The sequence below is a fragment of the Oryctolagus cuniculus genome, chromosome 4 (assembly GCF_051225735.1).
Source record: "Oryctolagus cuniculus isolate XC-2025 breed Fujian yellow rabbit chromosome 4, ASM5122573v1, whole genome shotgun sequence".
NCBI classification, from domain to species: Eukaryota; Metazoa; Chordata; class Mammalia; order Lagomorpha; family Leporidae; genus Oryctolagus; species Oryctolagus cuniculus.
The window spans coordinates 25,071,497-25,085,199 of record NC_142870.1 but is presented as its reverse complement, the minus strand read 5'-3'; the positions used below and the strand labels follow the sequence as shown (position 1 = coordinate 25,085,199).

At 36.2% G+C, this 13,703-nt stretch overlaps 1 protein-coding gene across 2 annotated transcripts in view; it reads left to right on the top strand.

Moving 5' to 3' along the window:
• Positions 1-13,703, top strand: part of NCAM2 (neural cell adhesion molecule 2) — a 586,819-nt gene that overhangs the window by 459,785 nt on the left and 113,331 nt on the right. For both annotated transcript variants that reach the window (XM_051819201.3, XM_051819203.3), the window contains exon 12: positions 7,476-7,649. In XM_051819201.3, the coding sequence (XP_051675161.1) occupies positions 7,476-7,649 (174 nt within the window). The remainder of the gene's footprint in view (positions 1-7,475; positions 7,650-13,703) is intronic.

Genomic DNA, 13,703 nt, shown 5'->3' with positions numbered 1-13,703 from the left:
ATACACTAAGCAGAAAATAATTTATTGCAGATAATTCGTTGTTTAGAAATCAGAGGAAAGCAGGAGAAAAACCAAGCACCAGTTTTCCAGCTTTTAGGTCACAGACTACCACTAATGAAGTCCAGAAGTCAAATCTGCACATGCGGATAAGAAATCTGCCAGGAATCCCTGCTTTTAAGCTACCTTCTGCCGTCATCACACTCACTCCACACCTGTGAATCTGTGTTAACAGACTGAGAAATCCAGATGCTACTCTCAGTGCATTTTCAGACCCTTTTGTCCATGTACACTTGTTCAGAAAGTGGGAGAGGGGCCGGCACTGTGGCTTAGTGGATAAAGTCACCGCCTGCATGCCAGCATCCCATATGGGTGCTGGTTCAAGTACCTGCTGCTCCACTTCCGAACCAGCTCTCTGCTATGGCCTGGGGAAGCAGTAGAAGATGGCCCAAGTCCTTGGGCTCCTGCACCCAAGTGGGAAACCCTGAAGAAGCTCCTGGCTCCTGGCTCCTGACTTCTGGCTTCAGCAGATGGAAGGCCTCTCTCTCTCTCTGCCTCTGGCTCTCTGTAAATCTGCCTTTCAAATAAATAAATAATTCTTTTTTTAAAAAAAGTGGGGAAAATGGTTTTCATCCTCCACCAATGCTTGAAACTGTATATACGTGTTTTTCATACTAATTGCCTACATGCTACTTAGAGCCAAACCATCAAAGTGAATCCGGGTAATGAAGATTTTGATTTCCATTCCTCATGATAATGGAAACCAGCTGATGTGATAGAAATTAATGCTTAATGTCAGTAGAGTATATATACGACAGGTTTTAAAGCACCATGCTGGAAGAATATTCACTAAAGTATTTCCTACTTAAAGGAGAGTTTACCAGAAAAAAAGATGGTTTTTCTTCAGATTCTGTGACCTAAATCTAGCATTACCGCATCCTCATCTGTGGAGAAATGGCTGACACAGTATGTCAAAACTATACCTGAATCTTCAGCTTCCCATCATTCTAGGGAATCAAATTCCAAGAAGTAATGAAATTGGCACAGAAATTAGTAGCAACCTCTTCAAAGACTGTGATGGGACAAAGAGAAGACAATATGGCTGAAGGGAGAGCAAGATGATCAAAGAAAGTGTATCATTTGGGGAAACATTGTAGTTTATGATAATAAGATAGCAAAGAAGAAGAATCAAAAAGAGAAAGGAAAGATCCATCTAATGAAGCAGACTTCTAGGAAAGGCTGGAAATAAGAGAAATGCCATTTGGACACAGAGTGTTTAGCTCTGTAAATGAAAAGCCCTTTATGGGCTAATAAAGAGGTGATAGCTCTCCAAGATACTAATTTCATGGCAGGATTATTCCCAGTAACCAAGATATTCAAGATATGGAACCAACAACTGCTCACTGGAGTGTTACATAGAGTAAAATGCAGGAGGAATAAGAGGAGCAGGGAGGAATGAGAAGATAGAGGAGGAAGGGCAGAGAAGGAAGGAGGGGAGAGGAAGGAAAATGAATAGGTTCTTTCATTTGCAACCACATGGATGAGAGCTTGGAAGAGTATTTGCCAAGAGCTGGGTAAAGGAAGCCATGGGAGAAATTACAAAGCCTCGGCCGGCACCATAGCTCACTAGGCTAATCCTCCGCCTGCGGTGCCAGTACTCCGGGTTCTAGTCCCGGTTGGGTCGCCAGATTCTGTCCCGGTTGCTCCTCTTCCAGTCCAGCTCTCTGCTGTGGCCTGGGAATGCAGTGGAGGATGGCCCAAGGGCTTGGGCCCTGTAACCACATGGGAGACCAGGAGAAAGCACCTGGCTCCTGCCATCAGATCGGTGCAGTGCGCTGGCAGTAGCAGTCATTTTGGGCGGTGAACGAACGGAAGGAAAACCTTTCTCTCTGTCTCTCTCACTGTCTAACTCTGCCTGTAAAAAAATAAAAAGAAATTATAATAAATTACATTTCTTCAAGATAAATGAGTTCTGAGAATTTAATATACACCAATGCACAAATAGTTAAGAAAAGTTTTTTTATATTTGGTATAGGTAGAGCATAAACATTCTTATGATACACATACCCATAAAAGTAACTGTAGTAGTTGATAAAGTGGTAACTAGCTTGACTGTGGTGATTATTTCGTAAGAAAAATCAAATGTGTATAGGAACATCAGGTTGTACACTTAACTATATAAAATTATTTTCCATTATATTTCAATGATGTTGAAAGGAAGATATGATAGTTTATAATTTGAGAAAAAAGGACCTGATGTCTCCTATTTTTGCAGTTAATGTTGAGTCTATTTCAGAAAATTAAGAATGCAATTGAGGAAGAGCTAAAACACGCACATTCACAAATATGCACACACCTTCACTCACAAACAAGCTTTTTGCTGTTGTTTTCAATATTAAGAAATGGTTTCTTTTTAAGAATATTTTTTATTTGAAAGTTAGAGATAGAAGGAAAAGCAGGTCTTACATCTGCTAGTTTATAAGCCCATGTTTCACATTCCTTTTCAAAATTTTTATCTTCTCTCTTTTTTAAATTGAAAATACCATTATACTACTAATCTTTTTAAGTATACATACATTGAAGAATGGTTGAGTATTCTCAGTTAATAAGTATATTACCTCATAAAGTTCCAATTTCTGTGATGGAAGCACATTAAATTTATTCAACATGTTTTCCAAAAATGCTCTTAAATGGTCAAATTGATGTACAGTAGATTTCCTGAAATTCATTCTTCCCATCTGTCTCTATGTATACCTGACCAACATGTCCCCCTTCTCTCCTTGCCATTAAACACCCAAGCCTCTGGAAACCATCATTATACCCTTTACTTCTATCAGGTCAACATTTTAGATTCCACAAATGAAGGAGATATCTGTTTCTGGATTGTTTCACTTAACATAATATCTTCAGATCATCCATGTTTTCACAGATGACAGGATTTCATTCTGTCTGGCTGAATAATATTCTGTTGTGTATTTATACATTTCTTCATCTATCATTTGTTGCTGGCTTTTTAAGTTGATTCTCTATCTCATCTATTGTATATATTGCTTTAATGGGAATGTTAGGTGTCTTCAGTCTTCAGTATTATTGCAAACTACAAAACCAGTATACACATAACATAATACTAAACTATCTGAAAAACAAATAAAAAAATCTCATTTACAATAGATGCCAAAAATCATACAAAGGAATGATTTTGACCATGCAGATTAAAGATCTCATCTCAACATGAGACCTTTAAAAGATTGATGAAAGAAATTGAAGAAGACATAAATAAATAGAATGACATCCCATGTACATGGATTGGAAGAATTAATGTTACTAAAATTTTTTACCACCAAAATGATAAACAGTCAATCCATTTCCTATAGAATAGTAAGGATCATTTTCACATAAATAGAAAAAAATTTACAATTTGTATGGAACTAAACTCACACACACAAAAACCTAATAGTCAACACATTCTTGAGAAAATGACAATATTACTTTAAAAATGTACTCATCAAGATCTCCTTTGCATCTACATTAAAATCTATTTTATTAGTCCCTTTCATTTTCTTCTTCATTCTTACCTGTGGATGTATGTTTTCAACATTTTATTTTATAGTGTATCGTCATTTTGAAATGCTATTTTGTTTGATAACATAATACTGTATGTATCCCTTCCAGTCTGTTTCTAATCATTTCAACAGAATTGATGGATGCATAAGTGATAGCTCGTTAGAAAGATAGATAAATAGATATATCAATAATTTATTACTACTTGCTTCTTTTCAATAAGGATTCACATATTTCCATTTCATTTCACTTATTAATTTCTTTTCGTTTGCTGTATGCCTTTCTTTTGTCAGAATTAAACCAGAAGAGCAACTCATCTTGTTACTCTACTGGTTGAAATGAGGTCAAATTATCACCAAGACTGACTCTTTATAACTTTTCACATTTATGCTTGAGGAAACTACGGTTTTACGAGCATGTAAATATCAAAATGTCAACGAATATCATTTATATGCTGTCACTTATTTTTTTATGATTTTATTTCAAAAAAGTTTTACATGTATCCAACAAAGTATGTGACCTTTTTTTTTTTACCATATACACCTCATCCCATCACTCTCATTCTGTTTTTCTTTAATTTTAGCTCCCACAATTCTTAACAATCAAATAATAGAGATAATACATGTGAATTTCCAATTAATTATATCCATCAACTTACTCTCTCAACAACTTAACACATTACTGTTGGTATTTTATTTGTGAGGAAAATGATACTCAATAAGTTTTTAATTTTCCCAGAGTCATACAAAGAATCCAACGATTCTTCCTATTTGACTCCTAGGTTATGGCATCGCCTCTTTTCTGTTATGCAAAGCATAATTTTCTGACTTAAACTTCTATATTGTCTCAATTCCATATTGTTTCTCTAAAACATTGGTGGATACCAATAAATACCCAGAAAGTGATACATATCATGTATACAGATGAATGTAATAGAAGCAGGATGATTATCAGGGAAGGATAGCAGCATTTACACTGGCTAGCATGTACCGAGTGCTTGGTATATTCCAGATACTGTAATAAATGTTCCACATTTCATGATACTTTTGACAAACCTAGTAGTGGATATAATTATTCAAAACTCCATACAATGCTGGAATATCCATGTGACTTACTGAAATCTTGGACTGTGTTTGATAGTATTTTACCATATTATCCTTCTGTTTGCACAAACCCACTGAGTTCAGTGATCCAGGAACTTGAGGATAAAACTGAAGACTATGATTGATGTTGTAAAAGAAGACAATGCTCCTGAGTGCCCTTCTCAGGGAAGTGATGTGATTAGAGTGGTTCTTTGGAAAGATTGCTTTTGCATTTGCAGAACATATGGATTGAAGCTTGGTGGGCAATCCAATCGCAAAAGGAAGCCAAGATTCACTAATGGAATTACAGGGAGAAGTACATAGATCCAGGATATGCAAGTCAGTGGAAACATGAAGGAAGAGATAGATTCATAAGTTACAATGAAGGCATTGAGAAAATAATATAGTGACTATTTTTGATGTACATAAGAGAAGGAGATAGTAATACCAAAGCAGCTAAGCAAATAAAAAGAATTGATGAATTTTAGGCACATCAGATATTATTATTCATTTGGACATGTTTTCTATTTTTCATATCATTTTTAATTACTGAAATATTTAAGTCATAAAGTGTTTCCTAGGGAAACATGTATGCATGTATAAATATATGTATCTGAAAGTATTATATAGGAGTAGTATATATAAATATAAATATGTATGTGTGAGAGAGGTATATATATATATATATATATATATATATATACATTTCCTCAGATAACTTACAGATTAGTAGTTAGAGGGTAGTTTGGAAGCTATGATAATAATGTAAATTAAAATTGCTTAGAAAGAGACTAGAACTGCAAGGACTAAGCATGATTTTTCTTTTAATCAGATAGGAGAAAGAAGAGGCCAACAAAAAATAATATAAATGAAAAACCAGGGTAAGAGTTAGCAAATCTGAACATATACTACATGGATAGAAAAAGACAGCTACTGGCTCATGTAGTGATGATATAACTTTTGTAATAAGAGAAAAAGACTCTTATTCTCTTGTTTCTCCTTCCACACACTACATTAGGATTGCAGTTTGTGTCTACATCTATAGTCAGAGTAAAAACAAGGATCATGTATACATCACACACTCAAATGTGGGTGCCCTTATAAAGTCTTTTCTTCCTCCAAGATATACTACATTCACTTTTTATACATTTATCTAACTAAAGTTATAATTACTGTGATGTTATACTTAAACCAGTAGTCATTACAGAGTCACATGGGCATGGATTGAAGGATTAGCAGTCTTACTAAGGGCAAACCATGTTGGTTTGTGTTTCTCTTTTGTTTTGAATCAGAACTCCCTGTGAAATTTTCAATCAAGCATACAAACAAAAAAGCTTGAATATTTAGATATTAATGTATGAAAAATGAGAATATTTATGTATTATAGTTCAGATACATTCTTTTGAAAATTTAAAATTTGTATATCCAGATGTGATTTTTAAAAGCACTATGAATTTTTTGGATGCATTAGTATTCCAGACATTTATCGCTGAATCTTAGAGTTATAGCATAATGTACTTCATAGGATCTCTAAATAATTTACAGTTACTAATTAAGGCTTATATATACACTGCTATATTTATTTACAGTGCACATATCCAAAAGGCCATAAACTTTCCCTGCTGCCTCTTGCCCACTAACACTTATGTTGCACATTTTAATATAATTTACAGTGATTTTTCTTTCAACTCTAGCAAATAAGGCACATTTGACTTTTGATTGCCATTCATGATTTTTATATGACTAGTCGATGGGCATCAGAATGTAAATTTACATTTATAGAATTTTTATAAATCATGGTATATATATATATGTACATAAATACACAGGCACACAAATATTTCTTTATGTATATATAAATAAGTTCTTTCTGTAAATATCCGTGATAATTTTCTTTTTCACAGTTTAAAATAATTTTAAATGTAATAGGGAAAAGAGAAAGAGATTGAAAGACAAATTCCTTTAGTGTTTAATGTGCTTCTACATAATTTTGTTTCTTAAGTACAAGTTTTGTTAATCACTAAGATTCTTTTTCTATCATTTCTTTTCCTCTCATTCATTTTGCTTTTGAGATAATACTTTCTCAAAAATGTTATGTATATTAGAATCTAAAAGTTCTCATTACAATAGCATATTGAACTTGAAATAATATAAGTAATGGATTGATGTAACACACAAAGGAAATATTTTATAGATATTTTTTCACATCGAGAGATTAACACATCAATTTCTCAACTTAAATTTTACTTTTAGTTAAATAATCTATAAGTGAAATTATAACATACAGCTTGCTGTTTTGTTTAGTTCAAATAGCAGCATTCTCTGTACTTAACACTTTCTATGGTTAGCAATATAATTTTGATGAATAAAAAGAAAATGCATTTCTCATTTTCAACAGAAATTATTACTTATGATAATGATTAAATGAAAATATATTCTTACATTTTAATTATCCTTTTTATCGTTCTTTCTCTGTATCCCATACACACACACACACACACACACACTCAAAGACACACAAAAGCCTGTTTCCGTTGAACTCAAATTATATGTCTCTATTATACAGAAAATGGACCAGTAAACCATCCCTTCAACAAATGAAGTACAATTCTGAATGCTTTGTTGTTTATTTGCTGTGATGATAAATATTGATTTGTGTATACTTTCTGACAATCTGAAGATAAAATTCAAGTGCTTATGCAAGCTTTGCAATAAAAATATTTTAAGCACTCTAGACAGCAATTTTGCTTTATTCCTAATTCTCATAGCACCACCTGTCTCAGTAATGGCTATCCACATAACCTGAGTCATGTTTCCTTGTTTACTCCTTCCTAGATGTACCATCGAGTCCCTATGGAGTGAAGATCATAGAGCTGTCACAGACCACAGCCAAGGTTTCTTTCAACAAACCGGACTCCCACGGAGGTGTGCCTATTCATCACTATCAAGTGGATGTCAAAGAAGTGGCATCAGAAACCTGGAAAATAGTACGCTCCCATGGAGTTCAAAGTGAGTTCACAATGTGGTAATTCGAGATGGCCTTTACTATAACTGTGTAATTAGTTTTTATTTTCCTTTAACTTTTTCTTTTATTTCAACACAAATTAGAAAGTTTTCCATCTTTAGTGAAGCTTGAAGGGTTTAACAGAACCACCAAAGTGCAATTCTTTGGGAATGAATTAACTTTTAAAATTTTGTTGATGAAATGACAATGCTGATATGTTAGGTGCAATGGCTGAATTTTTTAAAATGTGTACTTCTTTTCTATTATCAATAGTTTTCCATTAATAAGTGTTAAAGTCATATTGTAAAATGTGGATATCTTCTATGAGGGAGCTTCAAAATTGTATGTAAAATGTGTAGTAGCAAAATCAATGCATAGATTCAACTTTGCAGCCAAAGAAACTTTGAATACCACTTTTCCACAAAGTTTTTCAAATGTCCTTGTATATGTATTCATGAGCAAAGTATAAAAATTCATCCTCCATGTAAAGTTTATTTCAAAATGAATATATTTTATTGTTTTCTAAAAGCCCAATTTTTTACTGAAAATCATATCATTTTGAATCATAGAGTTGATTGATCCTGAGAAGTTAGAACAATTTTTGGAACTTCTTTTACAAGTAGAGTTTTATTATATGGTGAAAATTGATTTCCTGACTATAAGAAGAAGAAATTAGCGTAGGAAATAATAAAAAAAAAATCGCCAATGTCAGACTCTCTGAGTTAGAATGTACAGATACCTTGAGAGATCTACAAAGGCAGAACAAAATAGTAAGGAATTTAATCCTTCATACTGTCCCTCCTGTGAAGACTATGCCTTAGTATCAAGGCAGATCAGTCAGGGTTCAACAAAAAGCAAGAAAAAAAAAGTGAGGGAAGAACCAATACCAGTGAACATGGAGGAAGTAGAAATTAAGCAATTCTTGTCCCATCAGTGTTAACATCTGATTGCTCAACTGAGAGTAACTACATTTGTTTGTTTTAAAAAGCCAGTCATCAACCACTGAACACACACTACAAATAAAATCTCCAAACAGGTGAGCTCTTATTATTTCTTTTAATGATGAAACATTATTTTGGATAATGTTCTTTGTGGATATGTAATATATTTAAAAGATAGCATACAAAGTGAATAAATGAGTGGTATCAACTACTGAATTAAAACTATTATTAACTTGGATACAGGAAGATCTTGTTTTGCTTAATGATAAAAAACAAGGGAGGATAATAGGTGATTGGGATTGATTGTAGAATTCTGTAAATCAATACAAAATAGAAACCGGATTGCTTCTTACACTACTGAACACTCAAGACAAGTACAACCATGAATAAAATATTGTTAAGTCTAGATATGCCATAACAGTATACACCATCCTAACCCTGTCACCCAGAAGAGGATATTAGATTCTCCCGAGACTTCTTAAAAAGTTCTAAGAAGATGGAGGATTTATAATCATCTCAGTGGGGCTCCTATGATTAAGTTAAAAAACCTAACTCGGTACTCCTTGTATCCATCTGTCATAGCAGATTGTTATGCCTTAAAGACTGACATATAGTACACATTTGAGAATTTACAAGAAATCACTGACTCAGAAATTAGGATATTCAGCATCCATATGATAATCACATTTTTTACTTGTTTGTATATGTCATGGAACAAAATGTGAGTCTGAAACTTCTTCCGTGAGCCTAGAATATCAGCATGGGAAGTTTCATGAATGGCCTCAGGCTGGGACGTCTTCATCTCACCAAGGAAACTAAAGACTCAGAAGTCCCATGGCTGGGGGTTTCCTCTACAGAGGAAGATGTCTGTATCAATATTTTTTTTTCCTCATTTACTTGCCTGTCTCTTTTTTAAATAACAAGTTTCTCCAGTGAGGTAATAGTCATGTAGCCAACCCATGCCTAATGTCAATGCAGTATAATATAATCCAGCAACTACTCTAAGCCATTCTTCCAAATTAATCTAAATGTATGCTAATCTTTTTTTTTTTTTTTTTTTTTTTGGAAAGGCAGAGTTAGACAGTGAGAGAGAGACAGAGAGAAAGGTCTTCCTTCCATTGGTTCACCCCCCCAAATGGCCACTATGGCTGGAACTACGCCAATCTGAAGCCAGGAGCCAGGTGTTTCCTCCTGGTCTTCCATGGGGTGCAGGGCCCAAGCACTTGGGCCACCCTCCACTGCCTTCCCGGGCTACAGCAGAGAGCTGGACTGGAAGAGGAGCAACCAGGACAGAATCCAGTGCCCCAACCGGGACTAGAACCCGGGGTGCCGGCGCCACAGGCGGAGAATTATATGCTAATCTTTTTAAAAGTCCAGTAGAGTCCTGCACAGCGTATAATTTATAGTATCTTGTATAGCAATCATATTTTCTCTGCCCCCCATTACAGCTGGACCTTATCTTGGGGAACTTAGAGGTGGTATGAACTAAATCTCCTCCTGAGAAGAAAGGAGTCAAAATTTCTTTTAAAAATCTTTATTTAAGAGGCCGGTGCTGTGGTATATCGGGCTAAGCCTCTGCCTGCTTGTCAGCATCCCATATGGATGCCAGTTCTAGTCTTGGCTGCTCCTCTTCTGATCCAGCTCCCTGATATGGCCTGGGAAGTCAATAGGAGATTGCCAAGTGCTTGGGCCCCTGCACCACTTGCAACCCAAAAGAAACTCCTGGCTCCTGGTATCCAATTGGGCCAGCTCTGGCCATTGGAACCATTTGGGGGTGAACCAGCAGATGGAAGATCTTTCTCCCTGTCTCTCTTCTCTCTGTAACTCTACCTATCAAATAAATAAAATCTTTAAAAATTATTTATTCAAAAACCAGAGTGACACAGAGAGAAGGGAAGAGAGGTGAGCGAGAGAGAGCTGCTGTATCACCTCCTAACTTGTCACAACAGTCAGGACTGGGCCAGGATGAATCCAAGAGCCAGGAACTCCATCATGCTCTCCCACATAAGCGGCAAGGGCCCAAGTACTCGGGCCGTCCTTTGCTTCCTTCCGAAACACATTAGCAAGAAATTGAATCAAAAGTGGAACAGCTGGGACTGGAACTGGCACTGGGATGTGAGACGCCAACATTGCAAGTGATGACTTAACCCACTGTACCTATTGCTGCCTCTTATTTTTCTGATGTCGTACTTCTCTTTAATCTGCTCCTGTCATCTGTGCTCTCTGTGTGACTGGCATCTAAATAGCTAATTCTGGGTGATGCAGCAAGGAAACGCAAATACATTAGAAATCTTCTGGAGAGAGTTTCTGCAGATAGGATTCTGCTGTGCCTAACCTTAAGATGTCTCCTCGCCCTGTCTTCAGCAGGTTTTATGTGAGACTGTTGTCCGCCAACTTTATTCCATATCCACTTGACTCAGGGAGAAGATCCACAGCCTTACTAAGCTAAAATGTTTGGAGCTACATAGCTTCATAGCTGGCATTTTCTTTAGTTCCCCCCACACACTCCAAAGAGACACAGAAGGTAATTGAATCTTATGCAAAAAGAAAAGCCCAAATGGAGATGGAAATGCCAGAACCCATGCCTCCTGCATCAGTTGTGAGAAAAACAGTCTGTGGATTCTTTCTGTTATTTGACCACTTTCACTAACCAGGAACAGATCAGACAACATTGAATCCTCTCCAAAGGAGAAGGCTCATTATTGCAGTGGCAGGATTTTCTTCTCCTATGTGCTTTGTTGCTCTTTGATAGTTCTGTGTTTGACATTTTTTACCTCACGAATTGTCTCAGATGAAAATTCTAACACAAGAACATGTCCATTCCATTTTCCATATAGTTTTCTCCTGGGATGATGCTATTCTATTTGAGATTCAGTGGACTTTTGTAATTAGATTTATTTAATGCTGACTTTAGATTTTATATCTCAAATGATAATGTAATCTCATTTTATATTTAAGCTCATATTTTTAAGAAAACCAAGTTACTAAGGGCCCTTAATACAGTTTCCATATTCATAACATACATGAATCTGAATACATAACAAAAAAGAAAAAAATAAATGCAATATCCAGTTGGAGAGACAAGCTGAGTAACTCTATTGGGATCACTGCTGATATTCTAGGATACATGTCTGATATTTACTCTTTGTTTCCTAGAAAAGATATATTTATGAAGCAATGCAGTGAAGTTATTCATCAGAATAACAAATGATTTATGCTTTTAAAAAATGTGGTGTGGGCCAGCGCCGTGGCTCCCATGGTTAATCCTCCACCTGTGGCGCCGGCATCCCATACGAGCGCCAGGTTCTAGTCCCGGTTGCTCCTCTTCCAGTCCAGCTCTCTGCTGTGGCCCAGGAGTGCAGTGGAGGAATGGCCCAAGTGCTTGGGCCCTGCACCCACATGGGAGATAAGGAGGAAGCACCTGGCTCCTGGCTTCGGATCGGCATAGCTCCGGCTGTGGCAGGCATTTGGGGGGTGAACCAATGGAAGGAAGACCTTTCTCTCTGTCTCTCTCTCACTGTCTAACTCTGTCAAATTAAAAAAATATAGTGTGATATAAATGACCATGGTTGTTTTATTGTAAATTAATAATAAAGATTTGATTGTTGGAGTGAATAACAAAGTTTTCACTTAGGCTTCCTACCATCAGGATACATATTGTCTTACTTTCACTATGGTTTCATTGAATCACTGTATCCTTTAAAGTGATATTTCAACAACCTGAATCACATACTTCCCATCAGACAGGCTTAGATCTTTTCAACACTGCCCAGAATTACTCTTTTATCTTGAGTTACCTATAATAAGCTTTCACAATCACTGCTTCTTGGAAGTGTTCTCAAACTCAAATTCTCTCTTTTCCTAGAATGTGTGATTGGCAAGCAATAATACCCTCTTTCTTAATTATGTTGCAGTGTATATATTTAGAAAGGCAAAATCATATCTCATCATGTTTATTATAATTTTCACATATATCTTATCTCCTAGTTTATAAGCTCTATAAATTGACCTAATATCCTTGGTCATCTCAGTATTTCAAATGCTGCAAGCCTATTAGAGTAGATGGAATTTTGAAATGTGGTAGAGGTACGGAAATAGAAACAAAAGATTATTTTTAGCACCTTCTGTTTTGCTCTTTATTAAGTGAATCCATTGTACAGCTCTTTTTAATAAAAATGTTTCCACAGAGTAACTTTCAAATGGAAACAGATTCAGTGTATTTTTTATGGATCAAAACTTTTGAAAAGTGTGAGGAGAAAGCATAATTGGGCAAATGGAATAGTAAGAATGAAATGCAGGTTGCACGAATCTTCAGCCAACTAGATGAGGCCCTCTAAAGAATGGTGTCCATCTTGAATGGACAACCTCATGGATGATACATTGTTAGTTAGCTGGACATTGTAATTTAGTTGATCAATAGTCAGGTGATGATGGTGGCTTAGGTTACATAGCCACATGGTCTGATCATGATCCTTGCACATTCATTCATTCTTTATGGAGACTCAATACCATGCCACCAGATTTGTCATTGCTGTTATTGTTGTTATTCATGTAATTTTTAAAAGTACATAATTCCATATGGCACAGCATTACCTTAATTAAGAAACTAAAGGACATTTTGTAATTCTCCCATTGGGCTTGCTACTAATTCCACATAACATTTCTTCCCTTTTTTTTTTTTTTTTGACAGGCAGAGTGGACAGTGAGAGAGAGAGACAGAGAGAAAGGTCTTCCTTTTTGCCGTTGGTTCACCCTCCAATGGCCGCCGCGGTGGGTGCACCACACTGATCTGAAGCCAGGAGCCAGGTGCTTCTCCTGGTCTCCCATGCGGGTGCAGGGCCCAAGTACTTGGGCCATCCTCCACTGCACTCCCGGGCCACAGCAGAGAGCTGGCCTGGAAGAGGGGCAACTGGGACAGAATCCGACGCCTCAACCGGGGCTAGAGTGTGTGCTGGCTCTGCAAGGTGGAGGATTAGCCTAGTGAGCCGCGGCGCTGGCCCTTCCCATTTTTAATATATAGAATAATAATAGTTTCACAAGACAAGTCATATGGTCCAAGCGACAGGGCTTCTTCACCAACTGCCTGTATTATTTATCAGAATCTTTCTTGGTGCTATC